Source organism: Pagrus major, chromosome 18 (genome assembly GCF_040436345.1).
Source record: "Pagrus major chromosome 18, Pma_NU_1.0".
Taxonomy (NCBI): domain Eukaryota; kingdom Metazoa; phylum Chordata; class Actinopteri; order Spariformes; family Sparidae; genus Pagrus; species Pagrus major.
In genome coordinates this window covers 26,926,328-26,946,653 of record NC_133232.1, presented here as the reverse complement: position 1 = coordinate 26,946,653, position 20,326 = coordinate 26,926,328, and the positions used below count along the sequence as shown (strand labels likewise).

The window sequence follows — 20,326 nt, the reverse complement described above, 5'->3', positions numbered from 1 at the left end:
ATCCATTCATGCATTTATTTTTTCTTTACTTAGTTCAAATGAATCTTTATGAATAAATAATTTTCAGATTATTATAATTTCTCCAAATATGACTGTCCCCTCTTTGCACCACCAGGAGGCAGCAGACTACTGTCGACCAGAATCAAAAGAATCTACACATTTATAACACATTTTCAAACACTTCATACAGCAAGAAATTAATTTAAGTTCAAAAGATTAATAGAAGGGTAAGTGCACAGGACTGATGTGGTTCAATTTATATATCCTCTTTAAATAGATTATAAAACAGATTCGAATAATGGTCAGGGTAAGGATAGGGGAGCACCTCAGGAAGTTTTCTTTTTCTTGAAGCCGTCTTTCCTGGAGACACTACACCAAAGACAGAAATAAAAACACATTACTTCAACACGTAGAGTGAAAGAACAGGACTCGATGTGTTGAAGGCTGATGCAGGTGTTTTACCTGTTTTATGAGAAGAAGCTGTAGAGATAGGAGAACCCAACGATCCCGATGATGGCACAGCACAATGTAATCATCATCTTTTTCTGTGGGGTGAATTGAAAACACACAGGAGTCAAACAAAAGCAGCCAAATACAATACAGTTATTGACATTCATGGGACACGCTGTTCTGAGGAAATGACTGAGCAAAAGGAGAACAAAGGGTCACAGAGAATAGGATGTGTGTGTGTTTGTGTGTGAAGAAGAGGAAAGGTGAAAAAAAATAAACTCTTACCTCATCTTTGGCGCCAACCTTAAAAAGCTGTACTTTACAACACAGTGGTTAACATGCTGCATCAACAATGTGCTGACAACAGCTACTACACCCCATAAAAAACACATTCACACAGCCCCTTCAGAACATGCAGTCATCAAAAAGGGTCAAAATTCAGTTGCATATTTTCAAAGCTCAGCAGGACAGAAACGCTCAACCAGTCATTAAAAAACATAACATCTTTAATTCCCTTTAAAATCATTGGCATGTTCATTTAAAACAGTGTACAACAGCTTCTGTTTTCTCCTTCTTGAGCTGAAATGATGTGAAGAAAAAGGGCCTCGAATAAGGATTAAACATTTGAGAAGCAGACTGCCTGGTCAACGGACCCAAGCTTGGGAGGGCCTCTCACTTTCAAGTGCTCCCTGATTAAAGGCACCATTCAGGCTCCGTTCTGACGGAGACAAAGACTTCTCTCAGAGATGGCAGCCTTCATAACGCACAGGACATTTTACAAGTTACGTCTCTGCACTACAAAACCCCTAAACGCGGTCAATACCTGCTGATTAAAATGGATCATCTTGACTCTTATATTATCTCTTATATACAGCCCTACAAGCACAGCTGGAATCACCAGCTTTAACAGACTTATTAAGGGTGTAATATGTAAGAATCGTCCATAGCAGCATATCACCAGATCAACCGCTAAGTGTAGCTGCTGTAGCTGCAAAACAATACATAGATGTCACAGCGTCACAACCGTTATTTCCTAATTTTCTGCTGATGATTTTAGTTACTTTTTTAATGCTTACAGCTAAAATTGCCCAGTGGAATGATGGTGACTAACCAGAATTAAACTCAGTTAACAATTTATTAGGAAGGTACACGTAGCTTAAACTACTGCAGCCTAATACAACAGCCCTGCAATAAATCCGACCTTCATTTGGTTTATTGGCACATGTATTTATATACTACCAGTACAACATATCAGATTTTGTCATGAAGTCAATTACATTTCTGTACAGTTTTTTCATCGTTACAATATGGACTAAAACTAGAAAGACTAAAAGAAACTGTTGTGGATATGTGAGGATTCAACCTTATGGTCATTTTGGAGGTTGTACTCAGTTGTTCGGTTGTAAACAGCTTCACAGATACAGGATTTATTGCAGGGCTGCTGTATTAACAATGCATTACTTTCAGACAGCTATTGCTAGTAAACTAGCAACTGATTTGTATATGTAAAAGCAGAAATACTATGAGACCTAAAATATGCCAGGAAATGCAGTTCATACTAGTAAAGAGCCACCAGTCAGAGAGACTTTACTGTATGCTAGAGTGTCCATTTACATCTCACCATGTATGTGCGACTTTATTAGCAACACGTCATCAAAAAGTATAATAAATACAACGACTATTTTGGTACTAATGTGGAAAAGGCTAGTGTTACTATCTTTCCACCCTTTGGCATTAAAACATCGTGTTTTTACAGCATTTTAACAAAGGAGACAATCATGTAAAAGGTCAAGGCGGTTAACAATGGAACAGGTTTGCAGAGATACAAAACAAATATTCAGGCATTTCTCTCAGATGTTGCAGAGTTTAGATAAATCTTCAAGCAAGGAATGTGTGTTTATCCCCCTAGCCTGTCTGCTTTTGCTTTTAGCTCCACCTGTCCATGAAATGTGTTTCCATCATCCACCATCCTTCACATTTAAAAATCAAAGCCACTTGGCTCTCTAAATTGAAGAATCATAAGTGAGAACACCGATCCTCTTCAAGTTGAAGAACAGACATTGACAACACGCAAATAATTATGTTATTTACACGATGGTGCAAGCTTAATTACAGATATAAGACATACTTTGAAATGTGAAAGTGCTGGAACTCCCTAAACCCAACATAATCCCAATACACTGAACGTACAGTAGCTAGCTTTTCAATCACAAAATGTGTCAAGGCTCAAAAAGGCAAGAAATGTTGATACAGGAGGTGATGTGAAACTTTCAGATGACATTCACTTCCAGGCTGATTCTTTGGCACCGAGTGTTGAATAATGAAATGTTTAGTGGCACTGGAGTGACGTCATTATCAGTTATTTTTCAATTCCCTTTTCCCCTCCGCAGAGATACAACAGGTATTGTACCTCTGACAGATTCAGTCTCATTTCCTCATTTGCAGCAAAGCATCCTCAAACTGGGGGAGTCAAACAGACCCACACCGACCAGGAAGGGCTGCTCTGATTGGACAAAAAGTTTTTATAACTATTACAAGTCTCGTAGGCCTTTCTTTTTCCTATAGGTCAAACAATAGCCCTTTTTTTAATTGATGAGTTGAACATCTGTGGGTTGAATATCATTGTATCCATATGGAGTGATCATCAGTTTTTTCTTTGGCGGGCCACCTGATGGAGGACAGGATGGAGTGGAGGATGAAAAAACTGGTGGTGGCAACAAGACAGCAGTCCTGTTATACTGTCTGCGTGATGATGACGATGACGATGATGAGAACAATCACAGCACAGCACACACCAATAAAGATCATCTTCTACAGAGAGGGTGAGACAAAGAGAGACATACTGTTAATGACGGGGAACATCAGGGCTGAACAGAGTCCACAGACCAAACACCGGCTCGAACAGTCGAGCCAAGATGGTAACCCAAGATTTGCAAAACTCTCACATATACGCACTCGATTCAGCACAGTATTAGTACAGCCAGCTAGTTTTGCGAGCTGTTGTAGCCTTTGAACCAGTCATGACGAGTAGTTACACATAACTCTAGTCGTAGAACCATAGTGTTATTGTAGTGGTCAGCTACAGTTAAAGGCATACGACACAGGATTTATTGGTAGCTGTTGTAAGCACACCATTTCAATGGTTCCTCCTCCCTGTCTCAACGGTCAAGACAGAGAGAGAGAGCACAGAGCAATTAAGAGATCTGTTTCACAGAGGTTACGCTCTAATAAACACACCCACAACCCTCCAGACTTTGTGTGAATGCAGCCAAAGGGCTCGCTTAATCCTGACTGCTGTTTGCTCTCTGTTCTGCCTGTGTGTGTGTGTGTAGCCCTGTCTCGCTCCGCCCTCGGTCAAACAGACTCACAGAACTGCAGCTCTTTATCCATTACAGACTGAGGAGAGAGCGAGTGACAGCAATGTGACCTGGTTATATCCCGCTCTCGTGCTGGGGGCTACACACAACTGCCCAAAGGTAGACGCCCGGAAACGTTACTAATACTAAGTTGGAAATACAGGCAGAGAGCAACCCCTTTGCAGATACAGACACCGCCACACTCTTCACGTGGGTCATAAGTGCCATTTGAGAGGGATTACTTTTGTATGAGTCAATGCATTGTTTGCTTTTTATAAAGGAAAATCCTGCATAGTATATCTTTGAAGTTAGCTAACTAGCTAGTTAAGGTAGGTAGTAGTTGCTACCAATATCAGTCTGTACTTTGGCATTGCTCATTCTATCTAGAGACAAATCTGAGGTTATCTGTGTAATGAATTCAGAATAACAGCCACTGGCTGCTGAAGACGGTCACATTTGATGGCACAACCTTTGCTGTGCTTGGCACAAAAATGCTCATATGTGACTAGTCCCAAGATAAACATGTAACAAAAATGTAACTTTTCCTGTGTTTTAAGTGTGTGTGTGGGGGGGGGGTTTATCATGATAAACTTACAGTCACATCATCATAGAGTACAAAACCATAGGTGTTGAGCTCCAAGAAATCACATTTGAAGATGTAGGCATCTGACTGTATAATGATTATTTATCTATCTGATTTATTTATCTATCTGATGTACTGGGTCGAAGATGTAGCCTACACATGTTAACTTTCTTTCAGGACAACAGAGAGGTCATGGATTTGGTTGTGGACTCCATCTTTGGCTTTCTTTCAAAGCATCACAATGTACACCATGTGTTTTCAGAGAACAGGAATTTAATTGCGTACAAATCTCACAAGAGTTTTCGTAAATCTAGGGTTACCATCTCTTCACAACCCGCTGACACTGCATGCGACTAGCTCAGTACTAGCACTGCTTTGTTAGTGGAGCAGTAACCAGAGGCAAGAGACAAAAAAAAAAAAAAAAACACACACACCCAAGAATTCAAATACAGACAAACACACCTCCAGTAAGCCCTATGGCTAAGAAGAAAACAAACACATACAGAGAGCCTGAGGAAAAGAGCGTGCAATCCCTTTTCCAAAGCGTGTTTCATACCCACACCCATTGAGGCTACACAGAGGTTATTTGCTCCACAGTTACTCACCCTTAGCTCTCCTCCTATACAAATAGCTCATCAGCTCTGCTTCAATCCCACTGACAAACCGATAATGAGAGCTAGTATGGCCAGCAAGACCACAACAATCACCACTATTATCACCGTTTTCTGTTGGAAACAACCAAGTATATACAGTACCATCAGGACTAAACAATAAATATATGCCTAGTCTATACATACGTGCAACAATTAAGGAATCTACTACTGTATGTTATATAGTATTGTTCTAGTTCTGTACAGTAAATACCGCATCGTATATAATAAATCTCTCTGTAGCTATGTAACTGCATAAAGACAGTCTGATAAACCAGTTTTGTCTTGACGCAACACCGTTGACTTTATGTAAACCTGTCTACACAAAATGTATTTTCACACACATGCTGTAACAGTCTGACAAAACCTTCATACACAGATAAAACCAAAGAATAATGCAGCAGTGATGAGATGACTGTAAACAGACAGGAGTTCAGGTTAAAGCTGAAGAAAGAAAGAGAAGAGTGTAGAAGATGTGTGTTTGTGTGTGTATGTTTGTGTGTGTAGGTAGGAAGGGGTGGTATTGGTTTCTGGGTCTTGGTGTTGGGACAGGTCAGAGGTTTTCAAAGCACAGGGGTCCACAGGCCACAAGGAGGTGGAGGCTCAGGAACAGAGCCGGTAGGAGGGTCATCACAAGTCATCACAGGTCAGGATCAAGGTAAAGATCAGGGTCTTGATGGTCGGGACGTCTTCATATTATCAGGCAGGTTTCCCAAAAGCATCTTTGTGTGTAAGAAGAGTTCCACTTCCTTCCACTCTTCATAAATTACAGTAACTTGCCATTTAGATCGAAAAAAATGTCCACTGTGTAGGATATAGGGGCAGAAATGTAAGATAATATTCTTAACTGCGTTTTCATTTGTGTATAATCACCTGAAACTAAGAATAGTTGTGTTTCTGTTGCCTCAGAATGAGCCTTTTATATCTATAAAAGGGAGCAGGTCCTCTTTCACAGTCCATCATGTTGCACTGCCAAGTTTCTACAGTAGCTCAGAATGGACAAACCAAACACTGGCTTCTGAGAAGGCCTTTCACATTTTTTACTTTGTTTTAGCGGCCACCTTAGAGGAGGGTAGGGCGAGGGGTGTAGAGTTGCTTGCGATAGGCAACCACACCGCTAGATGCCTCTAAATCCTACACACAAGAATAAAAAACGGCGTTGTGTTTTAGATACCACTAACACGATGAAATGGGATCCAAGACGCAATTACTGTTCCTGGGATGGCAACAGAAAGTCATGTTTGTTTATTCAATCGTAGCAAACAAACATTCTTGACAGCAAACCCAAGAAGGGCAAGGCTTTAAAGAGTTTAATATGATCAGATGATTCAGTTGTAATCCGAAATCCACTCTCTCTTTCGGATTACAACTGAATCATCTAACCATATTAAACTCTTTAAAGCCTAACCCTTCTTGTATCACTCTCATATCAAGCAGGACGGCCAGTTTGTGTCGCAGATCCATGAGTCTAATATCTTACAGATGCTCAACATTGCACAGCAGAACAGAACTTTAAAACTCTTTTATTTATCGTAACACAAGCCAATTTGTCTTTTGTTGGAATGATTGCAACAGTAGAAATACGCCGTTTATGTTGCAAAGCTATTTACCAGGAATGTGTGCTTGCACTGCATCTTACTGAATTACATCACCTTGTGTTGCTGCAAATCTTAAGCCATTGATTGTGCTACGAAACCGCGTTCTATTACAAGGCCGGGCTTATGAACTCTGACACAATCTTTGTCCCGAGGTGTCGAATTTCATTCTTACTGTCTCTCTCTTCTTTGTACTACCTATAATCGCTGCCTACTATTCTGTAGCAAGTGACTATTTCCGTTGCTTTTGGGAAACCAGGCCGCTCTTCCTGACTGTAGTCACTCACACGTCGAGCCTCTTGCTGAAACTTTGCCGCTTTCTTAGTGTCTGCTACGGCCCGCTCCACAAAGCCCACTGACTGGTCCATGTTGCTCTCAATCCTGTCGATCATCCCACCCTAACATGTGGCACGGTGTCAGAGGTGACGGAAAGCAACAGAAGCAAAGAAATCAAAAAACAACAGCAAGAGAAAGACAGAGAGAGAGAGAAACAAAAACCAAAGCATTGAGAATGCAACGATTGTGTGATCGGCAGGATGAGGGAGTGTGATCAGTACGCACACTGTGTGGTTCAAATGTGTCAAACTGTGAAAAAAATGTCACATGTCTTGGAGATAAGCAGAAAAAAACAGGAAGAAGTCAGAAGCAGACTGATGCAGACTGATGCAGCACTTGGCTGAATTACATTACCTTACGAGCTTTGGTCTGGTACCTTACAGCTTTTTTGGTCTGTTCCTTTGCCACCGTTATGTGGTCCACTGACTTGGACACATTCTGCTCTATGTTGTCTACTATGTCACCCTGAAAAACAAAACCACAATCAGTGAGAAACAGAGCAGAACAAACGTATAGTTCTGGTTAAAATACACAAAGGCCTTTAAAACAGACTTTTGTAACAAACTTCTTCAAACTAAAAACTGGAAATAAAGACACAAGGAAAACAAGAGTTTTCAGGCAAAATGACACAACACAAAGCAGAGGAGTGCAGCCCTTACCTCAAACCAGCCTTGCCCTCAGAAAGCATGACGCAGGCAAGCAAGAAATATGTGGTTAGACTTCTGTATGCATGTGCATAAAATGAAGACTGAATATGTGTTTGTGTTCATTCAAGTCTGCTCTGATGTCTACGATGGTGTTTTATTGGTACATCTTACTAAATGCATTCATGTTGGTTCCAGCAATGTTGGGTGATGAGATGGAGGTGGAGGTGGCAGAAGAGAGGTGAAGAGAGGTGTGAGAAAGGCATGGAGCTGTAAAAGAGGAAATAGACATAGATGCAGATTGATAGTCAGATCACAGTGACGACAGGAAGAAAAACAAACAGAGAGAAGTCAGGATTGAACACAAAGCCGTGGAGAAAGGTTCAGAATGAATGAAACAGATGAGAAGTTCCTGATTTAACTGACGGGTGGATGAAATGATGGCTGGCAGGTGGATGTACTGTACCTGGCTCTCCACCAGCATGGCAATGTCTACAAACATGTCGTGCAGCTCCTTGATGCTGCTTTCCAGACGGACGATGTCTTTGTGTCTGGACTCAATCTCACTCAGGGCTTGTTTAGAGATCCCAGAGTCCACAATCTGTGCAGGGGAGAGGTCTATAGTTACCACCAACATCTCATCACTTTTGACATGAAGATATGTCCCAGGCTCATTTTTAATATCTCGTCTTTCAATTTCTTGTCAGCGTGGCAGAGATTGGCCGTGATCCAGTTTAGTTTGCATCTGACAGGAAAAGGCAGGGAGGTAAATCATGAGGAACTGAATATAAGTCCATCTCATAGTGATACAGAGAACTACATAAAGTCCTCACAAAGAGAAGTGTCTGCCGCTTCAACGGGAAATGAGAGGTAATTGTATTAACCCTAGCAGCCAGTGTGTAGCTCAATGAACAGCAGTGGCTGTGGATCAGTAGGTAGTATCCAATAATTGCAGGGTTGGGCAAATTGATTCCTGGCTCCTCTTGTCGACATTTCAAAGTGTCCCTGAGCAAGACACTGAACTCCAGTTGATCCCAATGGTCAAGAGAGATGTGTGAGCGTGTATGTGAACCACTTATGCTAAAAGCGCTATGAGACTGCACTCCATTTATCATACTTAACAGGACTAAACCAACTGTCTGTAGCAATAACTGTACAGAAGCTTACAAAGAGAACCATTACACTTAATACATTTTACTGTTTAATGGCGGATGGCGACCAGCTTTAAGGTTCATTACCGCCACTTGCTATAACAAAAGCGAGTACGGAAAGAAGAGGAAACGATTTAAGAGGTGATATTTTATTAACACAAAATCAATATTCAAAAACCCCTATGATGTATATATTTTGTACTGTCATTAACCAAACTAAGCTGTCCACTACATGCACCAAATGTTATATTAGTATGACTCACCCTCTCTATTTGTGTTCATGGTCAGATGTTATCAGATCTGTGTCTAGTTGTATCCTTGCACAAGAAATTCTTTCCGAACTGTACTCGACACAACCGTCTCCTCAGCACAATAGGCGTAGAGAGGCTTTCTCAACAATATATAGCACACATGCTGTTGTGTCTGTTCAGTTGAGATACACTGGTGCTCATTTTATCAAACAATACAACTCAGCACTCTGTCATGAGCTGTCATTCTTGCATCTTTTCACAGTCTCTCATTTATTTCTCTTAAGAAAGGCTGATTGGGAGGATTGGGGCACTCAAGAAGTCACAAGAGAGCAAACTGACTTTGAGGCCAAATCACACGCACAGCTAATCTTTAACAAGTTGATACGAGGCGTTTTACTGAACCAATGACAACTTGGCCTTCTCTCAGTTCAACCACATGATCATCAGTGTCAAGGCAAAGTGAATGTTTTAGTACTGATAAAAGTGGTGGAAATGCATGCGCACACACTCTTACCCCTGCGGTAAACACGGCAGCATTGCCACTCTCCAACATCTCCTCCAGTTCGTCATCTGTTGTTGCTTTTCCAGCTGGAATGGAAAAGAAAAGTGTTATTGAGTTAAGACCGTGGCACCATCACATGACTTTATGACCATTTATGTGACTGCCACTCACTGATCTCTAGCTGTCTTTGAATCCGTCCTTTACTCCTCTCCCTGAAGTCCACTTGGGCTTCATTATACTTCGTCATTACCTCCACAAATTTCCTGGACAGCACTGCATGCTGGGAGACACAGGAAAGAATGAAGTAGCACATATGTTATCTTGGTGTACGTACTAAAAATCTGCCTCGAGGCCTAAACTTAAGGACCAAGACACATCTGAAATCACATCTCACAAATGTCAACAAACAACCCCGATTCCGAAAAAGTTGGGACGCTGTGGAAAACATAAACTACAACAGAATGTGATAATGTACTGATTCTTTTTGACATATACTAAATGGAAAACAATTAATTATATATATGTTTATGTTTTACGTGTTACCTTTTCTGGATTCACGGTTCTACATTCTCAATTTTCATTGTGAAAGACTATCCTTTTCTTTTTCTTTTACAATAATCAGAGGAAGAACATAAGAAGAATAGAAGAAGAGGCAGTAAAGACGAGAAAAAGAGTAAGAATAAAAGCAGAGGCGACCTGAGACTTCAGGCGGACATTATTTACCTGTGATTTACGTATCCGCATGTCAGCCGACACCCTCTCCTGCTCTTCTGACTCCAGGTTCCTCTCGATGGCTGGAAAGCGAACCAAACAATTGATTTACGATTCAGTTGAATTCTTCAGCAATATTTAACATTAAATCAATTATTAAATATCCCCTTTAATTTCACTGACAAGTTGTGTGTGTGTGTGTGCTAGTGGTTGGCAGACTCACTCTTGAGTTTGTTTCTTGCATTGTTGGCCATCTTCTTTATTTCATTGGTGATTGCCTCCAAGCCATCCTGTGTTTCTGGGAAGGAAGAGACATGTGGCAATAAACAGCCAAGACTGTTGAGACAACCACACACTTATTGCGACTACAAATAAACTGTTATCTCGTCGACATTTAAATGACGCCAGGTTAAGATCTGCCGTCTTTTTCAAACGCTATCACTTGTTACAATCCAGTGAAGCTGCATTGACATATTGCAATGTTGCTTTAAGAAAATCATGCTTTTATGTCTGAGTTTTGAGTGAGTTCCTCTTAACAAAAGTCTGATTTAACTCAAATTGGGACAGAAAGCAGCTTGTAAAGGATAAACAGTGGGATTAGGTAAGAAAAACCTCCTCAATATGACCCTAAGTGAGTCAAGTCAGGTGAACAGGAAGAGAAGCTGGTCGTGGTAGAGTATCTTACTCTGATCTGATGTGGGTGCAGACAGGATGACCGAGTAAAGCTTTTTGACTTCAGCCACATTCTCATCAATTTTATCAATGCTGTTCCGGATGTCCTCGATCTGAAACAAGCACACCACACGCCATGAAACTGAAGTGTATGTAGACGACAAAAGAATGAAGGCATTCGCACAAACATTCATTCATGTACAGCCTCATAAATACGAGTGAAGAAGTACAGTTCCCACACACTTGTGCACCGACAGTCACACTGACCTGACAGAAGAACTCGTCCATGAAGGCTGCGTTGTCCACAGCAATCTCCACCTCTTCGTCATCTTGATCACACGTCTGAAAGGATAAAAGTAAAGGCTGGATCAGAGTAGCTCCAGAGAGAACGTGCGATGTGTAGAACATGTTTTTCTAAAGCTCAACGTGTAAAGTATGTCGTCATCACATCCAGATTAAAGATTTATTCAGGTCTTTGTTGTGTTGATAAGGGTAAAAAAAACTACCTCTGTGTGCCTGTATAGCTCTATATTCCAAGAGTAAACACTTTGATAGTGTTTGGTCAGTAACATATGTCTCTCCTCCTCCTGCTCATGCAGTAAATGAGAAAATAACTATTCTGGTATCCCTGCACACTTTATCCAATCTGGTCCAAGAACTCCATAAAGAGGCGGCTCTGTCTGCTCATGAACGCAGAGAGCAGGATTTTCCAAGAGAGACCTGTCCGAGGTATCAGCACTGAATAAAGGCTGCATGCCAATATGCCACCGTAATCAGTCACAAACAGAAAGGTAGCTTACACAAGATTTGGCTGATCTTCACGTTTGAGGTGATATTCAACAAAATAAGCCAAACTTCTCGAATGCATCAGGACTATTTCCTGGAGTCTTGTTGTCACTGTCAGGGGACAGCGGAGAAATAGTCCACCATATACTGTAAGTGCCCATAAAACAACAACCTGTCGTTTCTACTCTTTGCTAAGCTAAGCTAACCCGCTGCTGGGTGTGACTTCATATTTAGCATACAGAAACGAGAGTGACATCAATCTCCGTATGTCACTTGCAACAAGAAAACAAATAATCATATTTCCCAAAATGAACCATCTTATTGACTTTGTCTAAACACTAAGCAGCTGTGCAAGAAGTTTAACAGAGATGAGTCAAAAATCTTAATACTTGACGATTTTTGATACTCAAATGGACACATTTAAGTCAACGTCAAGTCTGATCCCAAGTCTTCATTGAGTCAATAATGTGCTCAAGATAATCAGCATTGTAATGATCATCTTACAATAAAATTATAGTTTTTACAGGCCAATACTACTGTTATATTTTTAACTGAATTCGGAAGAGTGTGTTCCATCTTGTCCAAATATACCGAGTACTTCTCGTCTAGAGATTTATTTCTTCCTGCGAACAGCATTTCGGCGATGAACAACCACTTACTAATGAAATTGCTTCCTGGTTAACAGCTCCGCATGACGCATCAGCCAGAAATATTGGTCTGACCCTAATCAGCCTCCACCCAATAAAGTCTGTCAAAGCTTCACTCTGCTGAAGTCATAAACGTGTCACAAGGGACAGTCAGTAAACACAGGGCAGTGCAGTGCTGCTGAGTATTTACATGGTGAGGGCCGGGCTCCAGGAACTCAACCTGTTTTCCACTGGCTGTAAGAAACCACAGCGGCCATTGTACAGTGTAAACAGACATCATAGGGCCCCGCTGTGACGGTGTTAGGTGGAGGAGAACCAGGGTCAAACAATGAATTAAAAAAGGGAGAGTTAGCGCACTTTGTTTCCTCTCTTTTCATTACTTCTGCATTTTACAGACAAATGTGTTTTCACTGCGCACCTAAAGAGTGTCGCTGGCCGACTAAACCCTCCACACAACTTGGCTTGTGTTTCTGTTTTGTGTCAGGTGACACAGAGTCTAAAGTCTGGACACTTGACTTTCCTGGAGAATGTCAGCCAGGATCAAAGTCAAAGCATGGAAAAACTAGCCAACACACCCGTCGACTTCACTGCTCTCTCATATCACCTGACTCGGCTTCTGTCTGTAAACCAGTAATCTCAATAAATATCAATATTACACTTTATTATGCTGCAGTAGAACAACTCTAACGATAGTTATTCTTTAACTTTTGAATGAACTCACGCTGTTCATTGTTTTTTATTGAGTTAAATAATGCAGAAGATCTCAGAGCTACAGCTGCAACAACAGGGCAACCAGGCAACCAGGCATCAGCTTTTGGTCACCTTGTGTTTTGAGTGATCAATATACTATGCAGATTTGCATCAGGTTAATAATGAAAATGTAAAGTAAAAGAATGTTTCAAAGCTTTACTACAGTAACCAAAACAAATTGTTTGTAGTTTGTGTTTTGTCTCACACTTAAAAGGAATTTGAATCTTAAATGTTGTAAGTTAACGTGTCAACTCTCAATTCTTGGTCGTCCTAAACAAAAAAAACAGTATCGCAGCTGTTGTCATGTTTATTTACAGATCCCTAAAAAATTAATCGAGCAGATCACAGGTTGCTTCTACACTTTCTTGGCCCTGGCACGGTTGGAAGAGGTGTGCTTCTGCACGGTACTGTTGCTCATACATGAGCACAAGCACGGGTGGGCAACGGGGACATGAAGTATAATCGTGCGTGTTACACCGCTTTGCATAATCAAGAAATCCAGGAGTGTGAGATGGCTGTCTATGACCAAAACGACACAAAATAAGCCACAAAAAAAGTCAGTAAAGTCATGTTCTCTATTGTTGTTCTTCATTTTGCTGCGACCTTGCTACGACATGATGACGTATGCACAAGAGGTAACAGTGTTTAGGCCCAGCTGCAGCAGAAGCAATGTGAGTGCAGCCCAGCGGGGGGACTGGTGAGGAGGGACAATCGTGCTTCGGCACAGAACGGAGCAACCGGACCAAGTGCGAGTTTGCCCTTACATACAGTCCAGCGATTTCCTGATTTATTCAGATTATACACAAAGGAAAGCCTGCATGTTTCCAGGCACTCTAAAATCCTACGCCATGGCTGAAGGCCGGGCTTACCCACTTTATCCCTCCCATAAAAGTTCAATCGGATGTATGGAATAACTATGGAATCCAAACTGAAGGATGACAGGGACGTGAGGTGGTAATCCATTCTGTTTATTGTTTTTTGTTTTTTCTTACTATTTTTAGACATTTTATAAACAAGTCAACCAATCAAGAAAACAAGCAGAAGTTTAATCAATGATGGAAACAATCCGAAGTTTTGTAACCATACTGGGAACATTTACTGCTACAGAACGTCTTTCTTTCCGTTCAAATGTTGAGTTTTACACCGCCTTTAACTTTCTACCCTTCATCTGATATTTGAATTGCAAATGTAGCCTTGGCGATTTGGTTCAGGCTGCTGTAACTAACAACAGTTGTGAACACAGAGCTCCCTGGACACCACACACACACACACTGACAAACTGCTTGTTTTTTAGATAGTTATTCAATGAAGCTGCAACACTCTGGCCCTCACACATTATGCTCCCTCACACGGCATTTCTGCAGCGGCGAGATAAGAACAAGCACTCACTTCCTTCCAGTGTCTCTCATTCAGCAGACACAAGAGGAGAGAGACGTGCACAACAAACGCTTTTACAAACCAAACAGACAAAGGCTACACACACAGAGGCATTTGATTCTGGCAGTTTGATACTGACAGGAGCAGTCAGAGGGAGTGACTTTATCTCCCACATCATTCCTTTTTAAACTCTGTTCATCTTGTGACTCAACTAGAGACACCTATTGCTGCCAGAAGACATGAGGAGAAACTTGATTTCTGACCACAACATGGGGGATGGAGATTGGTTTATGCACAGAGCAACCCTTCATGATTAGCAGCGTGTAGAGCTGCAACAGGTAATCGATTAGTTGTCAACTATTTTGATGACACATTGAAACATTTGAGGACGTCATCTTGGGTTTTGCGAAACACTGCTTGACATTTTTCACCGTTTTCTGACATTTTACAGACCATATAACTAAGCGATTTACTCAAGAAAATAATCAACAGATTAATCGACAATGAAAATAATCTGTAGTTGCAGTCCAATAGGATATTGAATGTTTTAAAAGGCAAGTGTGTACTGTAGAAATAGATTCACATTAAGCAGTATTTTTCAGCAATTTCTGCTTGTCTAGCAGAGGGAGAATAACACCCATCCTCTAATCATTATTCCACGAAAAATAAATAAATACCCTGAGAACAAACTAGATTTAATGCCTCTGTGCAACTGTGCCAAAATGTTGACTGACAGCGTGAACTGTGAAGCAGCAAATAAGATTCCCCCGCCCCCCCTTTTTTAAAACCAAAATTGACAAAACAGCTATAATCTCATGCTTAGTTGCATGAAGATTGTGTAATCATCAAAACCTTAAATCACACAGTGGATAACATTTGAACAACTAGACATCAATATTAGAAAAATAGAGCAAGCGCTGCACATCAGTGCATGAGTGAAGGGTATGTCAGCTTGAGCGCCGGCTTGTTCCTCTCATTCAAATCAGTTAATTACGTTTGTTTTGCATTCAGAGCACCATATGTCATGGTGCACGATTCCCCTCAGCACGGCGAAAACTAGACTAGTGGTTTTAGTGGTTTTCTGCCTCTCGATTGACAAACTGACGGCCTCTTTTAACACACAGTTTCAATGGATCCTGGTTTATAAGACTGCGTTGTACTGATCTTTCTGGAAAGTCAGATCAACTGTTCAGCACAGTAAAGAGTGATCAACCCCTGGCTACAATAACAAAGCACTTAAAGACACCATGCACTTTTACTGAGCTCATCCCATCAGCCTCCACACTACCATGACAAAATGTACATTCAGAATATATTCAAACAAGCGTGACTACCTGTAACACGTATGACTCATTATCATGTTTAAAACTATGTAAACACAATCCAGCAATCCCTCGTTATCTTTCCTGTGACTCCGTCATCGCTAAAAGAAGCTGGGAGCTGATTACCTTCGTCTCTGAGAATCATAAATGACAAAACAGTACCAGATAACATATTTATCGTGGAGGTGTGGAAAGAAGACAGTTAAGAAAGAGGGTGAACAAAGGCTGAACCGAGCTGAAAAGGAAGTCATGTAGCGTAAGAGTGGGAATCTCTCAACCCCATAATACGGTTTGATTTTGGTTCAGAGGGCTACAATGCTATTATCAAACGATTATCGATGCATCTTGATGAATCCATGTGTTTGATTTCTAAAGGCCTGCGTGATTTTTTTTCTTACTGTATGAAGGGTTGCAGCGGTATACAAGTTTCAAGGTATGGTGAGGTCTGAAAATTGACGGTTATCGTACTGTGTACATTTGCTTATCTACAGTATTGAATTCTAGTTATCAACTAGAATCACCGCCTCGTGGTCAAGTTGCTGTTCCTGAGCTTTGGCGTTGAATAATGGCCACAGTTTTTGCAGATTATGATATCGTGATAGTGAAATTGACCTTTGACCTCTTGCATATAAAATGTCAGGACTTCACCATTTTATCCTATCAGTCCTTGAGTCCAAGTGGACATTTGTGCCAAATTTGAAGAAATTCCCTCAAGGTGTTCTTGAGATATCACGTTCACTAGAATGCGACGGATGGACGGAGGGACGCGAAAACACAATGCCTACGGCCACAATATCACCAGCGAGGAGGCTTAAAAATGCATCTAGATTTCAAGTTTATAATCAAGTTTAATTTGTGTCAGGACATAAATCTTTGTGAAAATATAACAGTGTTTGCTCAGGCAAAAAATCTCCTGTTTTGATTCATTTTAGGCTCATTGTAACTGATAGAAATAATGATGTCATTTTCTGAAATAGTCATCACACCATGAACACATCATCAACCCTAACTATGTGACTACCTGCTATTTTTAAAACATAGTGTGTTTGTAATGACCCATCGTTAAGATCAACACATTTAACTTCTCACCAAAACTGAAGAAGTAGCCCTGCTTAGACCCAAAACGTGACGCACGTTTTCATCAGTCAAGTTTCACCATCCAGCTGGTCCAGTCATAAGGAGCGTGCAGCCCGGTCTGACAAACTTGTTACAGGCGATCACAATGCCACGCATTCAAGAGATAATCAGAATGTATAATCCTAACATACGGTAAAAAACATGTACAGACATTAATCAATCAATCATTAAGTTTTTGACAGTAATCGACAGACGTCTCATCTAAAGCTATTTTTATATTTTTTCCAAACAAAAATGCCAAACTTTACAGAGTTTCAGCCAATCACTTGAGAGAATTAGTTGCTTTATTTATTCATATGTCATTATTTGAGTAAATGTATCATCTTTGGAGAATTTGTCAGACAAAACCAGCAATGTAATAACATCCTGGGCCGAAGGAAATTGTTATGGTAATTTTGCACAGTTTTTTTAGGCAGATTCATCATTTCATAAAAACAACTGTTTGTTGCAGCCCTCTGGACTAGATTTTCCCACGGGATGATTTAGAAAATGAGCCGGTAGCGATTGCAGCAGCAGGACAAGGACCTGGGGTCAGATTTACAGCAGCGTGGTGACAGAAGCCAAACTACTCCCATCAGGACTTGTGTTAATGCAATGCTAAAATCTGACAAGGGATTTAAAAACTCCATGTGCCGCAGAAGAAGCCGTGTTAGCTCTGGTACAATTTACCCCATTCATTGTGCTGACATCTGAGCCAGGTGGGGGAGCAGAGAGGTAATAATGGGAAACACTGTGCACACAAAACTGTAGAGGACATGGGTTTTGGAAGAAAACTGCTGTCATATTATCTCCAGCCTTCAGTCTGGGTCATGGAAATGAAATATGGTGAACAGTACAACAGTGTCAGCTGATGTTCTTCTTGGCAACTGTCTGAGCAAGAAACTGTATTCAAAGCATACAAGGCAATATAAACGATCACATATGACTTTAGCTCCAGGTTAAACTATAAGTCAGCGTTTCTTGTTGCTCCTCTTTGCTTAAATCTACAGCATACATCAGGTGATCACGCCGGTGTTGGCATTAGCCCATATTCACATGAACATATGACTCCCCCACCCCCAACACACACAGGAACCAATATACAGCCTAGATTACTGCCGGGAAGTTAAACATTAGATAGAAAACTCACGGAGGAAAACTGCGGCGGTGGGTGAGTGTGGACAAAGAGGAAAGATAAAGAAAGGGAGGTGTAAACACTGGAAAAAGTGGAGGTGAAAAGGACAGTAGATCATTTTATAGGTCTTAACATAAATACAGTCAACTTCCCAACAACTGACTGACCCACTTCACTTGCTATCCGTACTTCCTTGCCCTGAAAAGAAACCAGCTGTGTGAGATAAAGACGTCTGGAGGGGTGAAGGGGGGGACAACTTAAACACAGCAAATATTTGGCCAGCAGTTTCAGGTCGCTATGGCAACACATCCCGACTTGAGTTACAATTGGATTAAAGCCTCACCCCCGCGGGCAGCTAGTGTATTCACTGTCATAAGGAAGGAAGTTTGTGTTTGCTAATTACTTCTGTGTTGCTGCTGTATAAGATATGCAGTCTGACTGCTTCACTCCATTTCAACTGTTGATCTTGTATCAATTTTTAAAACTCTCAACCTTGACCGATACATCGAATAGCCGATGTTATCGGCAAATATTGGCCTATCACAGATTTATCGTTGTTGGCATGTGTGCTGTCCGATATGCGCTGATATGAAACCTTATTGTGTGAAAAGCAGAAGTAATTCATAATTAAAATACCTGTAAAGTTTGTGGTTTCAGTGCACAGGTGTCGCTTTCCCTTTGTTACATAGCTTTGACACAAGTGTTTGATAACCAAATTTGAGGGATCATTGCAATAAGTGTTTGTATATCAGCCGATATATCAATATGACAATTTTTTATCGGCATCAGCCCCAAAAATTGAGTACTGGTCAGGCTCTAACCATAATTAACATATTCTGAATAGCTTAACGTGTAGTGGTGGTGACTATGACTACAGTAACCAATATTTTCTTGACCGATGTGTTCATAAAATACTTCAAGATGTTCATGGTGACGTCTTCAAATTGCTTGTTTTTGTCTGGTAAACAGTCCAACACCCAAATATGTCCAATAAACATTGATATGAGACAGAGATAGGCAGCAAAATCCTCACATTTAAGAGGCTGGCACCAAAGATGTTGACATGATTTTTGCTGGAAAAATAACAATTAATCAGTCATTAAAATGTTTGCCGATTAATTTCCCGCTCTCAGCTCAAGTGACAACAGTTAATCTGTGAAAATCCCACCAAAATAACGCTGTTGTTGCAATTTTAATCTGAAACTGCCTAATGCTAAGATTAAGTAAATTGATTAATGATTGTTTATTCACAGATCTGGATCATACTGTAGGAATCAAGGGCACCAACTTAAACATGAAACTTGACACAGCTGGTGATTTACCAGACCAACCAGTAAAAATGACACTATTTATTCCATTAACAGCACATTTCTGACACGTAATTGTCAGACAATACTGTGCAACATGGCTGCTTGTAAAGCAACAGAAAATGATGAATGACTGAGTGACTTCTACCTGAAATCCCCATTTCAAAATCACTTCCCATCCTACAGTGTTACTACATCTATCACAGGGGTCATCTCATGTTACACTATTGGTTCAAATGATCAGTATGTTGTACCAAGTGTTCAAGTAAAAATGGAAATAATGTAATTTTCATTTACTTAACTCTCATTTCTTCCTGTAAGAAAGGCTTTTTAAAGTGTACACACAGACAAAACTGAAGAAAAAAAGAGACAGTGTAAGAAAATGTAACGTTTCCTGAACACTTCTTACCGCTTTAAGTTGCTCCAATCGGTCCTTCATCTTTTTACACGGTTAATTTCACACCTTTAACCCAAAAAAAAGATGAGCACAATATTGTGTAAAAAAATGGCTCAAAAACAAGTCCCAGTCTCTGAACTCCTCAGCCAGCTGGCAGGCTAGCTGTCCGACACAAACCGACCGCCAGTGAGAAAGAAAACCAAACTCCCCAGAAGTCTTGACAGAGGTGTCTGAGGACAACACTTTTTCAGAAAAGAGGAGTCTTTCCGTCGTTTTTCCATACAATATGGCTGCTGGGTTTAAAACCAGTGTTTTTTCTTTGCTAAATCTCCTCGCTCAGGGGATTAAAACAACAGTTGTGTAGAGGCGTATAATCTGCCTCCGCCGGCCAGTAATCATTCTAAAACGCACTTCTCTGGCTCACGCATGCGCAGACGAGACGCCGTCAAGCGAGATGAAGGAAGCCACGCCCTGAGCCACCTGCAGCACGATGCGTTCAGGGGTCGTAGGAAACTAACAGCTGGAATTGAAAACTAATGGCGATCAATTAAATAGATTCACTTTTTAATTAAAATATGATTTTATATG

The 20,326-nt window shown here is 40.8% G+C and overlaps 1 protein-coding gene across 3 annotated transcripts; it reads right to left on the bottom strand.

Moving 5' to 3' along the window:
- Positions 1-305: 305 nt before the first annotated feature.
- Positions 306-20,155, bottom strand: stx3b (syntaxin 3b). Of its 3 annotated transcripts, XM_073487439.1 has the most exons (12): positions 19,751-19,856; positions 11,169-11,243; positions 10,915-11,014; positions 10,453-10,527; positions 10,242-10,312; positions 9,690-9,798; positions 9,531-9,604; positions 8,081-8,215; positions 7,325-7,435; positions 6,922-7,032; positions 463-545; positions 306-369 (listed from the first exon to the last, which is right to left on the bottom strand). In XM_073487439.1, exons 1-11 carry the CDS (start codon positions 19,778-19,780, stop codon positions 468-470), a joined length of 969 nt encoding a protein of 322 aa, XP_073343540.1. In that variant the 5' UTR covers positions 19,781-19,856; the 3' UTR covers positions 306-369; positions 463-467. The 3 variants fall into 3 exon arrangements, with proteins under 3 accessions (XP_073343540.1, XP_073343539.1, XP_073343538.1); XM_073487437.1 differs by lacking the exons at positions 306-369; positions 463-545; positions 6,922-7,032 and adding exons at positions 2,068-3,261; positions 4,995-5,114 and having other exon boundaries at positions 19,751-20,100; XM_073487438.1 differs by lacking the exons at positions 306-369; positions 463-545; positions 6,922-7,032 and adding an exon at positions 939-3,261 and having other exon boundaries at positions 19,751-20,155.
- Positions 20,156-20,326: the final 171 nt, after the last annotated feature.